Source organism: Daphnia pulicaria, chromosome 2, assembly GCF_021234035.1.
Source record: "Daphnia pulicaria isolate SC F1-1A chromosome 2, SC_F0-13Bv2, whole genome shotgun sequence".
In the NCBI taxonomy this organism is placed as follows: Eukaryota; Metazoa; Arthropoda; class Branchiopoda; order Diplostraca; family Daphniidae; genus Daphnia; species Daphnia pulicaria.
In genome coordinates, this window is record NC_060914.1 from 9,307,668 (window position 1) to 9,326,793 (window position 19,126).

The window sequence follows — 19,126 nt, forward strand, 5'->3', positions numbered from 1 at the left end:
TATCACAGCTGTTACAGTTCGCACGCCTTTGTCCGATCGGTGACACATAATTCGATCGGGAGCAACGAACGGCCAAAAGGCTAACTGAGTTTACAGCTGTTACAGCTCAAATGGCTTTCTCCTATATCGGTAAACATTTAATATTTACTGCAGCAACAAATGGCCAAACTGATGCTGGGTTTGTTCGTTTGGGAAAAAGTATAGCAGTTTTGGGTTGAGTTCGTTCGGTTGCGAGGGGGAGAAAAGTGGGTGAATAGATGGAAACTTCCCGCTAGATAAAAAGAAGCAACTTGGACTATTAAATTGATTGATTCGATAATGTTCATCACAAAAGCTCTTCTTCTCATTGCACTCGCTCCATTCCTGACTTCTGGTAAGTTATTTTCTAGTTTTATCTAGATGATTAAGTTTTATATAATAGACTGTACCTATAGCTGTTGAATCAATTCATCATTTTCCATTTCATTTTTTTAATAATGCCGTTTTATTGATTATTCACGTAGCTTTGGAAGATGGGTTCATTTGTCCCAAGTTGCTGCCCTCCGAGTTCGTCAAAGACCCCAACCCCAAATATCCCCACCCGACAAACTGCCAAAAGTATTACGTCTGCTTGAAAGGAGTGACCCCAGTTGAACAGAGCTGCTATCCCGGAGAGGTCTTCAACAACAACAGCAAGCAGTGCGACCTCCCCGAGAACGTTACTGAATGGTATAAAACAAACTAAATATAATTGATTTATTTAAAAAAAAATGTGAAATTTGTATTGATTTTCTCGGTTTTATTTTCGACAGCATCGACTGGTACAAGGATCATCCTGCAGGCGACATTGACGCAGATGGCGGAAGATTCTATGGTCGCAAATAAGTCGATCAACATTATCCTACAATCCTTCGCCTCAACCAATATTTATTCTGTTTAACGTTTATTATCATGGAATCGGTAAATACTGGCCCTCTTCATTATTATTTTATCTGGTCATCTGTTGCGTTAATACTTATATACATATCTCACATTACCTAAATTCAGCCTAAATTAAAAATATACGGAGACTATTAATTATACTACTGCTATAAGCGGTTGAGCATTCAGCATGAGATGGAAATGAATTGAACGCCAAACAAATGGTGTTGACGCAACAAAGGGACTCTATGTAGACCGGTTGGTCCAGCTTTTTGCTGGTTTGTTTGTTTTTTAACTCTCCATTTCAGCAGAGTTACAACACACACACCACACATTAAGCATGTACGCGTTTCGGTGCCCTACAGCTGATGGTTTCAGTGAACCAGTTTGGGGTCTCTCGATTACCTTCACGTCCCTCATTCGCGCCTTTAACGGCGCGTCGTTAATTCGAGTGTCATGCGCGCCCTGTCTCTTTTGCCTGCCCAGCCAAAGGCGATCGTTTTTTCCCTTTCACTTTTGCATTCGCCTCGTTCGATTCCCAGAAGGGACAAAAACAAAAAACAAAAAAAAAACAACCACACACTTTGAAATTGAAATTACAGAGAAATAGAAGCAGAGGCGTCCCCTTATTCAGCAGTTTCAAAAATAAAATAAAGAGCGCCGATCATCCAATATTGTTAGAGCTCATATTAGGAAGCCGTTCGACATCACTTTGGTGTCACCCGCTTTCCCAAAGACAAATAAAAGAGCGCATTATTAAATATAATACTTCAGCGCTGTAGAGATCTGATGGGAATGGCGCAATTTTTCAAAACAGCTGGAGATGATCGCCAGCGCAACACGAAACAAAAAAAAACTTTCCCGGAGAAATACATTTTTTTAAAGGGAGGTACCCATCCGATATTAAGGAGAATAATGTCTGTTGTTATATATTTCTCTTTCTTTTTCTCTCTCTCTTCCCCTGACGCGATTCGCTTTCGTAACGACGTAGAAAAAAATGAAACTAAAAGGCATCAGGTGAAAATGTTACAACTCGAAACCGTGCGAGTCGTTTCGTGCAAATGTCTCTTTTCACGATGTAGCCTAAGCCAGTCGAATCATAATGGGCTACGGTTATTATAGTTACTGTTACTGTAAAATAGCTAGCGAGAAAATTTGACGGCGTCGATTACTGTAAACATTATAACTGCCAGGATATGTTTTTAATGTTATTTTGTCTGCAAAAATAAAAATTAAAGAGAAAGACGAACTTGCATATCTTTTTTTATTTTCTATTCCCCGAGAGCGATTTTTGATGGCGTGCCAATGGGAGTCTCCAGCAAACTGCGCCCTACTAAACGGCAGCCCATCTGATGGCAGACTGAACAAAAGTCGACTTGACAATAGGGGAGTGTAATGTTTATGTGAACGAAGCTTGGAGAATGCCTTCCAACTCAAAAAACCAGATAGCGCCAGACGAAAAAACAAGCGCAAAAACCTGTTGGCGGCTTCGTTTTGTTCATTCAATCCGCCATCGCCATCAACGAGTCTCTTTTCATTTCCCAGATCCAGTACGTGTGATTAATGCCATTTCAATGTAGGCTACTCACGACAGTCATGAAATACAACATCTATAAGAAAAAAGATGATTATAAAGAAGACGAACTGAACAAAGACAACGGTTTTTTAGATGAAACTATGATGGTCTAGTTTCTTTTGGACAGGTAACGGGTGATCGGCCTCGATGGAATCTATTTGAAGAAACCACATAGATTGCTGGGCTATGATTATGTTGATGGCGCGTGTAATCCGTGTTCGCTTCGTTACATTTCTTTTCGAGGATGACGGCCAATTTGTAATGAAGGGGTTCGCCCTGTTTGGTTATTCACTAGAATCGAAAAAAAAAAAAAAACCTATCTCTACCTTCTCCTCACCACCTCCCACCTCGCACGTAATTCGTGAGCGGGATCGGGGAAAAAATAAACCGTGAGTGAACGTGTGTGCTGTGTGTGTAAGGCGCCTGAAGGTCTCTCCACACGCAATGGCCTCCTCTCTAACCCACACACACACAGACACACACAGGTAAGCACAAAGTATAACAAAAAATATGGAACCGACGACGACAAGAGCTCAGACTGGTCGCCCACTTGCTACCGGTAAGCTGCTGTGTTGCTATCGTGCGTGTTTTTCTATACTTTAATATATCAGAGGCTGACGTTATTTTTGTTACAGTGCTCGTTCGCATCCCTCACTTGACTTTTGCACGGATTCCAACCCACCTGAACACTTCACCAAAATCAAATCAAAATGAGGATCTTTCTATTCGTAGCTGTCGCTCTCATTCCCCTCGTCGCAGGTAAATTTTTGTTTAATTTTTCAAAATCATTTGGTGTCACCTTGATAACATTTAGATCAAGTCTTTTTTTAAAACTGTTATATTCTTTATATATTTTTTTACCTGTATTGTATGAATTAATTCAAATATCAAAGGACATTGTAGAAAAGTGTGTTTTAAGGCTATCGGATTCATCGGCTTTTTTTTGTTTCGACAAACGAAGGTCTAATCGAGGGCGTGGTCCCGGCGCTCACAACTTCCAAAGAGAGGGGGGGGGGGGAGAGAGAAATAAAATTAGTGCAAGGAAACAATTAAACAACTAAAAGAAAAGAGACACTAACATATATAGAGAAGGGGAGAATTGCATCAAGATGTAATCATCGTCGGATATCAAATCAAAGACAAGGTGACGTGCTGGTGAGAGGGCCGAGGGCCACTGGAAAAAGACAATTCCATTCACTTTGAGCCATTTGCGCGTCGGCTATGTTATTGTGTATTATTACGCCGGTGGTGGTGGTAATACTGCTTGGACATGATGACGCCGGTTTGAGTCCAGCGCGCTCAAGGTCTCCAGCTGGATAAGAAAAGAGGAACTGGGCATTGTTATTTTTGATTCGGGTGGAGTCCGTTTGAGGATTCGACGCTTTGGGTGGGACGAGTGCCGGAGAGAAGGCGGCCTTCGATATCTAAAAAAGACACCCGAGGGCCTTCATTGTCCAAAAAACGTGCGATGTGTCCAGCTAGTAGTATAGTCCAGTCTAATTGAAATAAAAATCAAAAAATTTAAAAAAACCCACCCGCCCAGTCGCCGGCACATTATATTTATTATCCGAGTGTACTCGATTCGCTGGTCTCAATTCCCAGCATGTACTATATCGCGATTTCCATTCATTACACCAGTCCCCCCTCGACATTGATAGAGTTCCGCGGGGGACACTTAGATTATACCCTTCCCTCCTTTCCCGATTCCGCAAGGTGAAAGTCTTTTTATTTTTAAAACCCATTGAAAAATCGGCAAATTATTTCATACAATAGATAGTTACATTCCCTTTTCCCTACGCTATACATTCACAAAGAACTTGTATATTATGGGAATTGTTTATAGACATGCACCTGTCAAAGTCTTGTCAAGATGACCTATAATAATGATGTCATAATTAAATCCATCTGTGTCTGTAATTAATTACATAGGTCGTGATACCGGAGTCGCCCGGCAATCATCTCCCTATCAAGACTTGAGCTCTTGCCCGGAGGATTACGGACTCCAGACGTACGCCCACCCGAAGAACTGCGACCAATTTTACAAGTGCGCCAACGGCACGCTCACGCTGGAAACCTGTGAGAATGGACTGCTCTTCGATGGCGCTGGATCCGTCCACAACTTTTGCAATTACCACTGGGCCACCAACTGCGGCGATCGTCTCTTTGAATGTATAAAAATTTCTCCATTCAAATTCATTCATTGTGTCTAGCCAATTGAATTGATTGATTTTGTATTGATAGTGACTCCGGATCCGGCCAGAAATCCAGAGTCCGTCTGCGAATACTCTTTCGGTCTCTTCAAGCCGACGGCCGCCGATTGCGACATTTTCTACTACCGATGCGCCTACGGCGAGGCCGAAGAAGTCGCCTGCGACAAGGGCCTGGCTTACGACGACCGCTCTCATTCCTGCAACTGGCCCGATCTCCTCCTCGACATTGGTTGCGATCCTGAAAGTGCGTTCGGGGATCAATTATCCCATTTCTTTTGTTGCCTTAATCTTCATTTTTATACGGAAAGAAAAAACCTTGGCAGGGATTTATATGCCCAGTTAAACAATAGCATCGACCTTGGCAGATTTATCATTCGGTCGATATCACATTAAAAATATGTTATTCTATATTTTGTAGGAAAACAAATAATCTTATATATAGCTGATTATCATTGCTGGGGTTAATATTGACTGTGAATAATATTGTCAACTTGACTTTGGCAGAGGTCGTCGGATTCCGCTGCCCGGATGTGTCCAGCCTTCCACCCAACTCGCTCGTCCGCCAGTTCCTTCCTTTCCCCCGTTACGCCGGTATGTATATGATGACGCAATCGTTTTATATCGTACGATTTTGATTGATTTCTTTTTTATTTCTTTCGCACGATTGCCAGTTCCCAATGATTGCGGTCGACTCGTGACCTGCGTCAACGATTACCCGCGCCTCATCAGCTGCGGATACGGCAGCGCTTTCAACGAGGACACGCTCACTTGCGACGATGCCGAGAACGTTCCTCAGTGGTGCGTATATCAATCAGATGTTTATCAAGTGAATTGGATAATAATTTGTTTTATTTGAATTATCAGCGCCAATTACTACAAGGAGTAATTGAATAACGACGGATATAAGATAAAGGCCTTTATCCATTCTAGAAGATCGGCCTTCACATCTTTTGAAAATATCAAGAAGCTCCTCTACTTAATAATTGTTTTGGCACGAAATAATTGTGCTGGGGCACAGCTTTTGTGCAGATCGTTTTCTATCTCTCTTTAACTCCGCATTTAGAGACACACTCTTGGCAACTCTGATGTGACCATTTTGATTGGCAAATCTAATTCGAATGATGCTTTCACTTCTCTCAATGTTTCTATCCATTTAAAAAAAATTGATGGGCTAATCAAATCGATTTCGATTGACGCCTCCTTTTGAAAAAATTCTGGGTGTTTTCTACGCGTATGTACAGCTTTGTGCGTTTCTTTTCTGCCTTCTGTCAACTTTCCTTACATTTTTTTTTTAATTTTTTTTACAAAATAAGACGATAAAAGAAAAATGGTATCTACTGTATTTGTTTTCTTACAACTTTCTTTCAATTTTATTTTCACATTTTTATTTGGAATTATTTTCTCTGTCAGGGTCCTAGATACTTACAAAAAAAAATAATAATTTCTCTTTTTCATTGGATATATCTTTCGATAAAAATAAACAGATGAAACAACGAAATAAATACGTGCGCTTTATATTTGTGGTTATTTTTTTACGATCAACATTTTTACAATGTTGCTGATTGATGTGACGTGTGGGTCCTAACATAATTCCTATTTATATGATAGCCGCTATTGTTCGGTTGGCTTTGCGTGTTTTTTGAACTGACGCACTTTCAAATTCGTGCCGTCACCCGCGCTTCGCTTCCGGCATTCTGGGTCTAAACAACATCTCGTGCGTTCTTTTCCCTTTAGGTTTTTCTTTAGACCTCTTTTCTTTTTACACCAGCAGCAGAGTGAGTCCCAATTTTCACCAGTTTTCTCACGAACAGTTCCCGAACGTTCCCGAAATCGAATTCTACCAGTGTCCAGAAGGTGGCACTTTGTGAATCTTCGTGAAAGAATAGGAGATGAACGCGGGAATAAGTTATAATTGAGGAATATAATCGTAGCGGGAAACATGTTTCCGTACAAACTGAAAAAATTCAAACTTTATGTTTTTATATATTGATGGTGTATAGAGTATAAAGAGAAATAATAATGTGATAACTTTTCGAATTTCATTGTATTTTTTATTTACAACAGCAAAGAATGGTACAGTCTTTTTTTCTCATTTTCGTACGTAAAGTGAACACAGGCGAAATTTCGAAGAAAAAAAAATCTCTATTTTCGCGTGCGACTTTGATGGACGGAGCGCTGGTAAATGGAAACAAGAGAAGAAAGAGGATGGGGCTGTGTGGGTAGGTCAACTGAGTTGGTTGGTTTTTTTAATCATTTTTTTTTTGTAAAAAGTTTGGAAAAAAAAATTTTTTAAAGGAATGAAAGAAACGATGTAACAAAGGATCTGGATCTCAAGGAACTTGGCGTTCGATGCGTCTAGATGAAACAACTGATGACGTCAAAAAAATAGAGGGGAATGGAAAAAAAAGAAAAAAAAATTAGAATGAGGAGAAAATTGATAGGTGGGGGGGGAGCCAACGACCGGTTATTTTTTCTTCGTTCGGATTCCGCAGAGTCAATCTGCGGAAATTTACCCAGGAGTCGCGGTTTCCTTTTGTGTTTTGTTTTTTTATTACCTTTTTGCGAAAATGAACGCGGTCAAGCGGTCAGAAGTAGAGTAATGACGAGAGTGGGTGGGGTTGGGGATAAAAGGGGGTGGGGGGGGGATTGAGATGCTCGTTGTTGATAGGCTATATACCATTCGGAGCTAAAGTCGTACCAATTATTTCCTTTTTTTTTGTTTCGTGTTTTAGAAAAAAGATAAAAATTCTAGAAAGTGTAGAGAAACGAGGAGACAAATCAAAAGTGATTATATAATGATGAATGAGGTTTGGTACGTTCTTTTTTTGAATTTTTTGTTTGTTTTGTGTGTAGATTAATAAAAAAAATTTCTTTTTCTGGGAGACGAATTATTCGTCTTAGACCAGAGGAGCGGGAGCGGCGGGCTCTTCCTCTTCGACGAAAGCGGGTCCAGCGGGTGCGTTGGGGTCATCCTCTGGGGGTGGTGGGGGAGGAGCCTCGCAATCCTCAGTCGGCGGGTTGGTGCAGCGGAGTGAGCGCTTGTCAAAGACCAAAGTGGCCGGGCAGCGCTGCAGACGGGGGTAGCCACCCTGGCAGGCCCAGTAACGGTTGCAGGATTTGCCTAGTGGCACATTACCGTTGGCATCGTCCTTGCACAAAGCTGTCGAACGAACGAAAAATGTGTGTGAACGTGATCCGTTGCTAATTGATCAAATGAATTTCTTACGATGTTTCTGGCATCCCTCGACGGCCTCGGGCCAATCGCAAGCGTGCTTCTCTTCGTTGTAGAGCAGGCCGCCGATACAGAACTGCTCAGTGGACGTCGAGTTCCAGCAGGTCCAGTAGCGGATGCAAGAGGATTCGTGTCCGAAGATGCCGTACTTCCAGTCGCAAGGTCCCACACTGACAGGCGTGTCTGATGGAAATTTAAAAACAAAATCAATGACGAAATTTGCATCTTTGAATATGATTTCTAAATATTTAAAAAACTGCGTATAACTTACTGGCCAGCTGTTTGCCTTCGCAGGAATCGCCCCTCCACGGGTAGTCGCAGTTCTCGAGAAGGCCGCGAGCCCGTCCGGCGAAAACCAGGCCATTGGGGCAGTCGAACTGTTCGGCGGCTCCATCGATGCACTCCCAGTAGCGATCGCAATAGGTGACGTCGGCCACCATCTTGCCCTTGGCCTGGCAAGGATCGGCCTGAGTGGCCTTTAACTGTTGGGCCGCCGCTAAACAAATTCATGCAAATTTGTTCGAATTAAAATTACGTAAGATAGAAAATTGGTAGAGCGAAATAATCAAAAAATCAAACATTGACAAACAATTTGTTGTGACAAAACTGAAATTTGGACATGAGTATAACTTACCGGAGGACACGGCCAAGGCGAGGAGAACACAAGCGATATTAGCCTTCATGGCTGTGTTAAAAGGAGTTGAGGAGAATTGAACGAACAGGTGATGTTCACCGATGAGGTAAGTTATACAAAAACTGGCAAGTTTCTCACAACTTCTTTTTTCTTTCTTTTTTCTCCGCTGATTGTCAGGGGGGAGAGATGTGCTGTCCTGGAGCTGGCCCGTTGTCGAATGATGCACCTTCTGGCCGTCGAGGCCCTTTTTCTAGCATTCAGCCGGACCGTGTGGAGCAGCTCGGGGATGAGCCCCCCGCGTGCGCGTTCCGTTGCCATTTCCTTAATCCCCGCCCATCTCTCCTTCTCCGGCCAACCCCCTCCCAAATAACGTCGAAGAAAAAAGCTTTTCCTTTTTTTCTTTCTTCTTCTTTTTCCAACCCTCAATCTCTCTCTCTCTTTTCTTTTTCCTTTTTTCTTGTTTCTTCTGCCGTCTTCTAGAAGTTCTTGTGGGTAGAAATGACTCGAGATACCCCACAGCACCGTCACCCACCTTTCACCTACGTGGTCGACTTGATGTATTCATTTCCCCTCCAACGAGAATTTCGTCGTGAACCGGCGAAGGTTTTCTCGATTGTTTTGTTTCTTTCTTTTTTCCTTTTAGTGCGAAAAAACCAAAAACTCTTTCCTGATTCTCTGGAAAGGATAAGACTCGCGAGTTCTCTAGGTTTTCCCGGTTTAGGGAATGTCGACTGAGAAGTTAAAAGAAAAGTGTGTTAACTATTATAAAAAGCTGAAAAAAAAAAGTTCAAAATGTCGGGTAAAAGATTTACGGAAATTCGCAATCAACATTGTCGCCCGCCCCGTTATTATATCACACGCTCAGCGATGGAACCGATATACAATACCGCATAGATGCAGTGCACGAAAAACATGTATACATTGTAATATGTGCAATAACGCTCGGCTAGAGACGCGCAAGATTGGCCTCCATTTTTGCGGTACTTCGCCTTATACCAGAGAACCGCACCAGCTGCTGTTTACGGGAGCGGAACCGAGTGGCTGATTTCCCATCACCAGGGTCGGGCCGTCCCAGTTCGGTTGACTGAACTTTGTAGATCAAATGACATTAATAACAAAAAACTCATTAGATATATATAGACTGATGAACGACCTGACAGCACATCTGTGTGCTAGTCATAGTTTGTTCAGTTGTCGAGTGTTACAGCTGTTGATTTTGCGGTATAACCGCGATCGACCGCTGGGTGGGGCCATTTCTCCAGGTCGGGCTACTGAACTTTAGTTCGCGTTTCGCATTGTCTTGATCAAATATATACATTAAAGATATATACTCATTACTAACCTATATAAAGTTTCATTGTGGTTTTTCTTCTTCTTTTCTTTTTGTAATATCTTTTATTGGTTGTTTCAAATAGTGTTAAAAGGGCGTGAGCGCGAATATTTCTTCTTCTTTTAATCTACTTCTCATGTCCCGAAGGATGGCCAGCAACGCATTCTAAATAACTGGTCGCTAGGTGCTGATGTTGAGAAATAAAAGGGGGACAAAAAAACAAGTACCGAACAAAGTCTCGTTTTTTCCAAATGTAATTTGGGAAATAAAAAAAGGAATAAGTTTCCAGTATGGCGTCATTAGTCCTTGGGTGTATATTGGCGACGCGGGAGAACGGCTTCCTGTATTTGAAAATGGCTGCCCTTCTCCTTCGCATTCATGCCATTTTCGATGTCATCAGCGCACGATTGATCATTGGAGCTGGGGTAGAATCGTAAAAAAACAACAAAACAAAAAGGAACTCGGCGATTATAATAATGAAACGTGTTTGCAGCTGGTGTATAACCTTCATCTTTTTTTTAATTCTTTACTGTCTACAATTTTTTCCAGGCGTTTCCAGCAGGGGACAGAAGTTGAATAATAAGACAAGACCCGCCTTATTTTTGTATTAAGTTTTAGACTCGGTCACTGTGGAACCGGGTCACGGATCTCTCATTATATATATCGAGATCAAATGATTTTTAGGAGCAGAGCCGAGAGAATTGATGCCATAGAAGACAGAAATATATAAGAAAAAGGATCTCCTCTAAGCTGGAATGAAATAAAGGAGACTTAAAGAGAATATAAGACAGCAGGGGGTTCTCTCGGTATACATAAAGTATTATCTTGATGAAAGTGATATCTATTCTTTCCTAGCTCTATTCACCTGTGTATGGCTGGGGCCAGACCAGGCCAGACCAGGCCTTATCGTCATTTTCCACGACTTTTCTCCAATGACAAATAAAGAAAATGGAAATCCTCTAGAGGATGAAGAGGAGGTCAAATAGGTATGGCGGCTCTCTCTCTCTCTCTCCCAAAACTTGTATAGTTATAAACATTGTGGATAAGAGGCACGTCTTCTCCTAAGGTGAAAGTGTTTGCCCTCCTATATGTGTGTGTGTATGCTCGTTTTCTCGAACGCGCTAGTAGCAATAACAAGTGCTATATAACATTTGGCTAGACCCGGCCGGCAGCCAAATTACATGAGGCCATACACACACTTAAGAGGAACCCCAGCCAAAAGAATAATAAAAAAACAAAACATGAGACGAATATCATTGTTAAACAATTTGGGTGAGGTTATATAAATACTATATTCTCTCACGATCTAATAAGAGGAGATGATGGATACGGCGGGGGACTATATCGCGGGCGCGTCGAAGAGAAACCGCGTTTATAAAATTGTATGTAACCGACGGCAGGAGATTGACTTGAAAACGGTGTGGAGAAAACCCAAAGAGAGAACTATGTCTGTGATTATGAAGTGATCAAGTGGTCGTCATGAAATGTGAGAGAACCGCTGCCGAAATGAAAATCTACTGGCGCATAATATAATCAATCCGACCGAGAGGGAACTTTTTGGGGGGGTTTAGACACACATCCAGAGAGATTGGCCAAAGAGAAAAGGAGAATATAACGAGTTGAATACGTCCACGCCCTTGTTGTTGTTGCTGCTGCCGTGTCGTTTGTCTGATTCCCCTTGATTATAATTCTTTTTTAGATTTTTATATTTCTTTTGTCTTCCTTTTCTTTGCTGGTTGATTTCTTATCGAACATGCGACGTGACTTGGTTACACCGAGGAGAAAGTCGAATGAATGGAATCTTGTCCGACCAAGAAGAAAGAAAACAACGACCGACCGAGAGAGAGAGAAGCTAAGGAGAAATAGTAGAAGTTTTAAAACATTAAAAAAAAAAGCAGCAGCCCGAGCCGCCGACCATGCCGACAACTTTTCCTTTTCGGCTGGCTCGCATCGTCTCTTCGTTATATGTATAAAACGACAGCACTAGGTATACTATAGTAAATATCAAGGCCTCTAATTTGGGAGTTTTTATTTTTTAGGGCCTCGAAAACATTTCCCTTTTTGTTGTTGTTTTACCTGCTGATATTATACGTGAGTCGACTGCTGTATTATTTTCTTCATGTTTTATAAGACGTGCGCGCACCAGCAACAATCCGGACATACACGTCAGGCCGGTCTTTTCTATATATGTGTGGTACCCTCCTTTCTCTTGTTTTGTTGCCTCGCCAAAAAGAAAATCTTCAAAAAAATAACATTATTGTGTATAATAATATAAAAAGCTTGTCGATGCGCGTTCGCCATTTCCCGTTTTCCCTCAAATCCTTATTTCGATCGAAGTAGACGACGACTTGATTTGAATGAAAGTTTGTCGACCCATTCTGAGAAGATGTCACACGCACCGTCATGATAAATACAGGCAATAATCCAACACATCGTTTTTATTGACTCAATTCACGTTTTGTGTATAACTGAAAACAAGATGACAGATAAAATTTAAAAGAAAAAAAAGCAAGTCGAAAAAGGTTTTTTTTTAGCGCGTGATAATATCACGATGAATGCCAGCGGAATAGAATGGCGAATTCTACATGTATATAATGCCAAAGAAATAATAATAAAAATAAAAAAAAACTGCGTCAATGGAGAAAGTTTTCCCCCATCTTTCCCTATCCTACACTAGTGTCTGACGATGTCTGGTCTGCTGTTCTCAGGTGTGCGTACGCTCACTAGACGGGGTCAAACAGAAGGGGAGAAAGAAAAACAGCCAAGATATGGAGGTGAAAACGTACCGGTATATGGGTTGAAAAGGGAGCTATTGGACGGGTCGTCCTCTTTTTTCTTCTTCTATTATTATTCTTGTTACATTGAATGGTGCATACATACATATTTAGCCTCCAAAAAGCGCTGGGTGTATGCGGCGCAGACAGCATCACCGAATCGGGGCGAAAGCGATCTTCTTTCATAGTCTACCACAGCAGGTAGGTATATCCACTACAGACGAGAAGGAAAATAAAGAGCTGGCATGAATAAACAAAACGGAATAGAAGGGGAAGATGTAGAGAGAGAGTAACACAAAACAAGAAGGTGGAGGGAGGGAAAAGTTGGGAGAAAGTCAAGTAGGTCATCTCACTAGATCTTCTCGCACACAGCCAGCGTCGAGTTTCTTTCAGTTGAGCCCTCGTCCTCATCACCTCTTATATAGGAAAAGGAAATCGAACCGAAACCCACACACCGTAGACACGCTTGCGTGCGTTCACTAAACAACAGAAAATGGATAGTACATATATAATGTATGTAAAGAAAAACCCCAATTTTTTTTCTTCAAAGGCTATCGTGTAACGTGAAAAATCTGGATTCTTTTCAACCCTTTCTCAGTAGGCTAATTGAAGCCTAATCTTACATGAATAAAAGAATAACCCTATACGCAAGCAAGGTTCGACCCCTTGGCCTCCTTTTTCTTTCTTTCTCCCTGCTGCCATCCTCATATAACCGATAACAGTAAAATACCACCTAATAATAGTTGTTTGGATGATTGCGATAGAAGTGAAAAAAACAAAAACAAAACAAAGAATTGCCCAACATCACACAGACAAAGGGCATGAAGATATTTTTAACAAAGGCAATTTTTCTCACAGGAATATTTCATAAAAATTTCGCGGCGTGACCGAATTTCCCGGTCATTGTTTTTTTTCGTCATTATTTATAAGCTGGTTGCTGCTTTGGCTGCCCAGGTGTGAAGCGATTCGCACAGCTGGAAAATGGTGTGTAGCTTTTAATATTTCCTCGGGTCATTTCCGCGACTTGGTTCCCTTTTTATTAACGTTTCATCACGAACTTGTTTCAGCTGTTGGTGTGGCTGAATTGTTGTTAAGTGTTCAACAACGAGACAACGACACTTATGTAGGATGATCGTTTCGCCGATGGCCTCAATTTGATTCTATTTGGCAAGGCTGTAACGATCTTCGTGAAAAGATATCAGCAGACGAAAAACATTCACGCCGCCCGTTAACGGCATCAACAATGAAACCGTCACTGCTCTTCCAACTATTTCGGCCTCCTTTTCACCGAGTGACGAGACTTTCTAGCCGTAAGCACTAAACTCTCTTCTGGACTGGTATACCCGAGAGCGGAATCAGTCGAAAGATAATATATTTTGTTTTTTGCATTTTTTCGAATTATTGTCGTCGTTAGGCGTCACTCACGCCAACTCGTTTGCTTTGAGGAGCCACACATGCGGTGAGCTGCGAAAGTCGGATGTCGGTCGAAAAGTGAAACTAAGCGGATGGGTCCAATTCCAGCGAATGAATAAGTTCGTGTTGCTGCGCGATGCCTATGGCGTAACGCAACTGGTGGTTCCTGATGAGGTTTGCACACCCAAAATGTCTAATTGAAGTCTTGAGCAATGTCGAGGTGACTTTCACTTTTTTCTCGCTCACACATACTCTCTACAGAAGTTGGATGTCCTGGACAAAATACGGAGTACTCCTCTGGAATCAGTTATTTCTGCCAATGGGAAAGTTGCAACGAGACCTCCAGGGCAAGACAATCCTGTACTATAATTAGTTTGAAACACAAACAACCTAATAAATTAACTCATATCTCTTGACAGAATCAACTCACAGGAGATATTGAAGTAATATTGGATGATGTTGAGGTCCTCTCAAGTTCCATTTCAAACTTGCCCTTTACAGTGCAAGAATCTCCCAAGGTTGGAATTTATTTTCAGACATTTTTAACATTTATTACATTTATATTTAAAATACAGTTGCTCAAAATAGGTGAAAGAAGCATTGCGATTGGAATACAGATACTTGCAGTTGAGACATGAGTCCTTGCAAAGAAATATCAGACTACGGTCAGAGATTGTCATGAAAATGAGAGAATTTCTAGTAAGACACCATGGCTTTGTCGATATCGAGACACCAACACTGTTTAGACGAACCCCCGGGGTAAGATATTTCTTTCTTCATATTTTTTTTTTTTTTTCCAAATTTGAGAAAAGAAACAAAGAGTTGGAAATGATAACAACTTAAAACAATGCTAATGAATTTCAAAAATGTTGTCCTGTTTCAGGGTGCTCAAGAATTTGTGGTTCCTACCCGAACATCGGGTAAATTTTATTCGCTAGTCCAAAGTCCACAGCAGTTTAAGCAGTTGTTGATGATTGGTGGGTTCGATCGTTATTTCCAAATCGCTCGTTGTTACCGTGACGAGGGAACCAAACCCAACCGGCAACCGGAATTCACGCAGGTTAAATTCTCATCGATCAAGTTCTTCAACTATAAAATGGTATCTAATTTTGATTTGCAAATGTGCAGGTCGACATTGAAATGTCTTTCACAACAAAGGAAAATATTCAAAGATTAATCGAAGGACTGTTAAATCATGTTTGGCCCGAAGATATGGGCAGGGTACCCATTCCTTTTCCTGAAATGACCTACAAGGACGCCATGAAGAATTACGGAGTAGACAAACCCGACACCCGTTTCGATGTTCTGGTAATTTCTGCAATCTTTGTGTAAAGAACAAAAAAATTCCTATTAAGATTGATTTCTTACATTACCCAAAGCTGCAAGACGTGACGGAGCTCGCCAAGGCCAGTGAAATTTCTCGCATATTTGGCACTTCTGAGATTGTGGATTTCGCTGCAATCGCTTTGGTTTTCAAAGACTCGGCGGTAACTTGTAGAATAAATATAGGTTTAGTCATAAATCACGCCACTGACATAATATTTCTACCCCGCCCTCTTGCACAGGCTTTGATTTCGAAAAGTGCCGAGCAGTCATTTCTCGAATCCGCCAAAATGACAACCGGTAAAACCAATCTGTCTTTCGTTCTTAATCGCATACAAGACGGCAACAAATGGAAATCGTCTTTGGCCAAAAAACTTGCGCAAGAGACCATGAACTCCATCGGCGATCGTTTGGGTGCGTCGGCAGGCGATGTTGTTTTACTCGGCCTTGGACCCAGAGAAAGCTTGGTGAGTTATTTGCAGTTGCTTAAAACTAAAAGGAGAAACAACAAATCAAAGAAAGACAATGGAGCCCAACTGGAGAGCAATGAACTGGCACCATAACGGAGCGTGCGCGTGGAAGGCAAGAAAAACTGCGCTCCCTACAAACAAAGAAAAACAGTCACGTTTCTATTTAAACGGCCGGGGCCGTGACTTGCGGTCTCGTTTGTGGGGCAGTTCAGGCGGAGCAGGTCACTCGTGTGGAAAATCCCCAATATGACAGCAAAATCTAATACGGCGTGGATGGGAAGAGTGTAAAAAACAAAAAATGGCTGTGGTATCGCGTGGCTCTGCACGACAATTTATTCGTTGGAAGACAAAGCTTCACCATTTCACCCATCAACTTTCCCTTTAATTTTCTTAAGTGGAATGGTGGGGCGCGCTCTAGAGTCTCCACTTCGAACCTCGTAGGGAAACTTTGCTCGCCGTTCTCAACTACGGAGCAATCGATGTTCTGACCTGGATTCTCGCGTGCTTTTTTTTGTTTTCTACTGTAGTGAAATAATTTGGTTTTCCAATTTCTCCTCCTCATCCCCTCTCTTTTCTTTCTTATGTACAGGTTCCTTCTATGGGCAAGATGCGACTAGAGGTGGCCAATCACCTTGAGACGCTCGGCGTCAAGTTGCGTTCAAATAGCAAGAACTTTCTATGGGTGGTCGATTTCCCTTTATTTCTACCGTCCGAGGAGCTAGATGGCGGTCCACTACAATCGGCTCACCACCCTTTCACGGCACCGCATCCCGAAGATGAACATCTTTTGCGATCATCACCGCTAGACGTACGTGGACTGCACTACGATTTGGTGCTGAACGGTTCAGAAATCGGCGGAGGTTCGATCCGCATCCACCAGTCCGATGTTCAAGAGTTGGTGTTGAAGGAAATTCTTCAGGAGGATCCGGCCAACTTGCATCATTTGCTTAAAGCGCTCTCTTGTGGCGCCCCACCGCACGGAGGAATCGCCCTTGGTTTAGATCGACTCATGTCGATTATATGTGATACCAAAAGCATTCGTGATGTCATCGCTTTTCCGAAGAGTCTGGACGGGAAGGATCTGATGTCTGGTGCGCCTTCGTCGATCTCAGAAAAAGAAAAAGAAATGTATCACATCGGCGCCGTTCATAACAAATAACTGCTCCTCTCTTGATAATTGTTTTTGCAGTGGCCGTACAGCCATGAAAAGCAAGTAAAGTTTTGTTTTTCTATTTTGTTAAAAATGAAGCTGTTGCCGAAAGTATACACATCTCTGTACACATGATTTAATTTATATTACGATTATTTTTTCAGAACATTCGATAATCATAAAGGCAAACTTCGATTCAATCCAATTGTAATCGGCAACATATTATATTTTAATTAGGTCATGCTGCTGTTTTTAACTCGTAGCAACTAAAACGACCAAAAAACAAACATAAACGACAGAAGAGGCGATCTCGTTCATATTACCCGATGTGTAGCTTCTGTACAAAATGTTGCATTGTTTTAATTTTGAAGGTAAATTGATCAGTAAGTAGTAATCTGTAGGAAATAATGTACTGAGGGACTGATCGACCTTCACAATTAATGCGATTGAAATCCTCCCATTACAGATTACACTGCCCTTGAGAGATCTTTTAGTGGAACAAGGGGGGAAATATACACGTACCTTGGAGAATAGAAGAACAAGACAGGGTGAACCATGCATTTTTTTATGAAATGGGGTATAGGCCTAGTCGGGTATAGTTGCAGGAAGACAACCGATCTGGACAAGGTCATCAATCTCTTTCACATTTTGGGCATCCAATAGGAAAACCGGAAAAGTCAGACCAGAGGAATTGCTATTAAAATGACAATAACCCTTTTCTACGAATTCTTTATTACTTTGAGAACTTGGCATTTTTTTAACAGTAGTTCGTAAAACGTGTTGCATGTCAATTGTGTGCTTGGCATCTCTCAGATCGAAATAACTCGTTCTTTTTTATTGCGCAAACTCGTAAATATGCCAAGAGTAAAAAATGTCAAGTCTTTGTCGGAAATCTGCAGGGATTTTATTTTAGTCAACCAAGATAATTATTGCAATAAAGCGTCAACTGAACTGGAGAATAACGTAAACATTTTGGATTCAGAAAAACCTACAACAAATCCATTTGACGAACTGCGTAAGATATCATCTTTTGTAGGCCTAGAATTTTTTAATTTTTAAGGTATTTATTACGTTTTTTTTCCAAATTAATTTTTTTCTGCTTTAATTCAGCATCTGTATTGTTGGAGGAACTGGTCAACCTTATCAGAAAAAAATGTGTCGACTCACCCCCATATAAATTCCAAATAAATCCTATCCATAAGCTACTAATGACTCACAATCTTCGCACACTGGATCTAACAAAGAGTAAGAAAGACAATGATGATATTTCAGATGTTCTTCGTTTAGCTGCAATCAGAAGTCCGGTAAGCGTAAGCATTTTTTTGTCTTGCCAATTTAAGATTTTTAAACTTATCTTCTGGTTTATAATTAACATTATAGCACCTGGAAATTTTGAGGCTGGGTTATTGTATGAATTACCAATACCCAAAGTTTTTGAATTTTGTTCCTAAATTTTCAAAACTGCAAGTTTTGGACATTTCTTCATCTGTATCTGGAAACGATTGCATGAAGATTCTTGGCACACACTGTGCAGACCTGAGGTAGTAATCAGCAATATAAATGCCACATTTCTGATCATAAATATTATTAATTTTTAATAAACGTTCTTATTGTGATTTAGGGAGCTACATGCTAAAAGAAGTCAGGTGTCAGACGATGGGATTCGAGAACTGTGCGTGATTGGGCGTTGCAAATCCATCCGCGTTTTGGACCTGTCTGGATGTCAAGTAACAACTAAAGGAATTCAAGTGGCTCTCGATAATTTACCCGAATTGAACGTACTATGTCACGAATCTCTTCTAGATGGGTTGGCTGAAATTGCTCAGAGCGCTATTGATCGAGAACTGAAATTTCCAAAATATTCTTTGACAACGCTATATGTCTTGGTTGAAGAAACAGTTTACAAAAGCGGAACTCTTAAGCAATCTTTGCTATTATGTCCGAATGTTACAAAAGTTCACTTCTGGTTGAAAATGGAAGGATTCAAAGACGTCGATCTCCTCAGTTTGCTTTCCCTTAAAACACTCCGCGTTCTTATAATCCGATATTGTCCGAGAATTAAAGTAGCTGAAAGGGAGGAGCTGGGAATATTTGGTAGGAATCTGACCTTTGAA

At 41.3% G+C, this 19,126-nt stretch overlaps 4 protein-coding genes across 4 annotated transcripts; 3 read left to right on the forward strand and 1 right to left on the reverse strand.

Moving 5' to 3' along the window:
* Nucleotides 1-36: 36 nt before the first annotated feature.
* On the forward strand, nucleotides 37-1,429 carry LOC124326655. Its single transcript, XM_046785578.1, has 3 exons — nucleotides 37-373; nucleotides 504-708; nucleotides 792-1,429. Exons 1-3 carry the CDS (start codon nucleotides 319-321, stop codon nucleotides 862-864), a joined length of 333 nt encoding a protein of 110 aa, XP_046641534.1. The 5' UTR covers nucleotides 37-318; the 3' UTR covers nucleotides 865-1,429.
* A 1,512-nt stretch (nucleotides 1,430-2,941) lies between these two features.
* LOC124326476 (protein obstructor-E-like) lies at nucleotides 2,942-6,023 on the forward strand. The gene is made up of 7 exons (XM_046785344.1): nucleotides 2,942-3,035; nucleotides 3,112-3,235; nucleotides 4,406-4,645; nucleotides 4,718-4,930; nucleotides 5,191-5,277; nucleotides 5,358-5,484; nucleotides 5,551-6,023. Exons 2-7 carry the CDS (start codon nucleotides 3,187-3,189, stop codon nucleotides 5,570-5,572), a joined length of 738 nt encoding a protein of 245 aa, XP_046641300.1. The 5' UTR covers nucleotides 2,942-3,035; nucleotides 3,112-3,186; the 3' UTR covers nucleotides 5,573-6,023.
* A 688-nt stretch (nucleotides 6,024-6,711) lies between these two features.
* LOC124326482 (protein obstructor-E-like) lies at nucleotides 6,712-8,789 on the reverse strand. Its single transcript, XM_046785361.1, has 4 exons — nucleotides 8,553-8,789; nucleotides 8,190-8,414; nucleotides 7,913-8,101; nucleotides 6,712-7,846 (listed from the first exon to the last, which is right to left on the reverse strand). The coding sequence occupies exons 1-4, from the start codon at nucleotides 8,599-8,601 to the stop codon at nucleotides 7,584-7,586; spliced, it is 726 nt and encodes a 241-aa protein (XP_046641317.1). The 5' UTR covers nucleotides 8,602-8,789; the 3' UTR covers nucleotides 6,712-7,583.
* Nucleotides 8,790-13,834: 5,045 nt separating this feature from the next.
* On the forward strand, nucleotides 13,835-17,147 carry LOC124326105 (aspartate--tRNA ligase, mitochondrial-like). Its single transcript, XM_046784740.1, has 10 exons — nucleotides 13,835-13,966; nucleotides 14,071-14,243; nucleotides 14,331-14,429; nucleotides 14,489-14,587; nucleotides 14,658-14,828; nucleotides 14,953-15,129; nucleotides 15,198-15,377; nucleotides 15,449-15,556; nucleotides 15,635-15,859; nucleotides 16,452-17,147. The coding sequence occupies exons 1-10, from the start codon at nucleotides 13,900-13,902 to the stop codon at nucleotides 17,019-17,021; spliced, it is 1,869 nt and encodes a 622-aa protein (XP_046640696.1). The 5' UTR covers nucleotides 13,835-13,899; the 3' UTR covers nucleotides 17,022-17,147.
* The last annotated feature ends 1,979 nt before the right edge of the window (nucleotides 17,148-19,126 follow it).

Bases quoted from the DNA above. Each gene is read 5' to 3' on its own strand.
- LOC124326655 (XM_046785578.1), top strand. From the start codon at position 319: ATGTTCATCACAAAAGCTCTTCTTCTCATTGCACTCGCTCCATTCCTG. The intron at 374-503 runs GTAAGTTATTTT...TTATTCACGTAG, and splicing joins CGCTCCATTCCTGACTTCTG to CTTTGGAAGATGGGTTCATT. The intron at 709-791 runs GTATAAAACAAA...TATTTTCGACAG, and splicing joins CCCGAGAACGTTACTGAATG to CATCGACTGGTACAAGGATC.
- LOC124326476 (XM_046785344.1), top strand. From the start codon at position 3,187: ATGAGGATCTTTCTATTCGTAGCTGTCGCTCTCATTCCCCTCGTCGCA. The intron at 3,236-4,405 runs GTAAATTTTTGT...TTAATTACATAG, and splicing joins TCTCATTCCCCTCGTCGCAG to GTCGTGATACCGGAGTCGCC. The intron at 5,278-5,357 runs GTATGTATATGA...CACGATTGCCAG, and splicing joins TCCTTTCCCCCGTTACGCCG to TTCCCAATGATTGCGGTCGA.
- LOC124326482 (XM_046785361.1), bottom strand. From the start codon at position 8,601: ATGAAGGCTAATATCGCTTGTGTTCTCCTCGCCTTGGCCGTGTCCTCC. The intron at 8,415-8,552 runs GTAAGTTATACT...GAATTTGTTTAG, and splicing joins CGCCTTGGCCGTGTCCTCCG to CGGCGGCCCAACAGTTAAAG. The intron at 8,102-8,189 runs GTAAGTTATACG...AATTTCCATCAG, and splicing joins CGAAGGCAAACAGCTGGCCA to ACACGCCTGTCAGTGTGGGA.
- LOC124326105 (XM_046784740.1), top strand. From the start codon at position 13,900: ATGAAACCGTCACTGCTCTTCCAACTATTTCGGCCTCCTTTTCACCGA. The intron at 13,967-14,070 runs GTAAGCACTAAA...TGTCGTCGTTAG, and splicing joins AGTGACGAGACTTTCTAGCC to GCGTCACTCACGCCAACTCG. The intron at 14,244-14,330 runs GTTTGCACACCC...TACTCTCTACAG, and splicing joins AACTGGTGGTTCCTGATGAG to AAGTTGGATGTCCTGGACAA.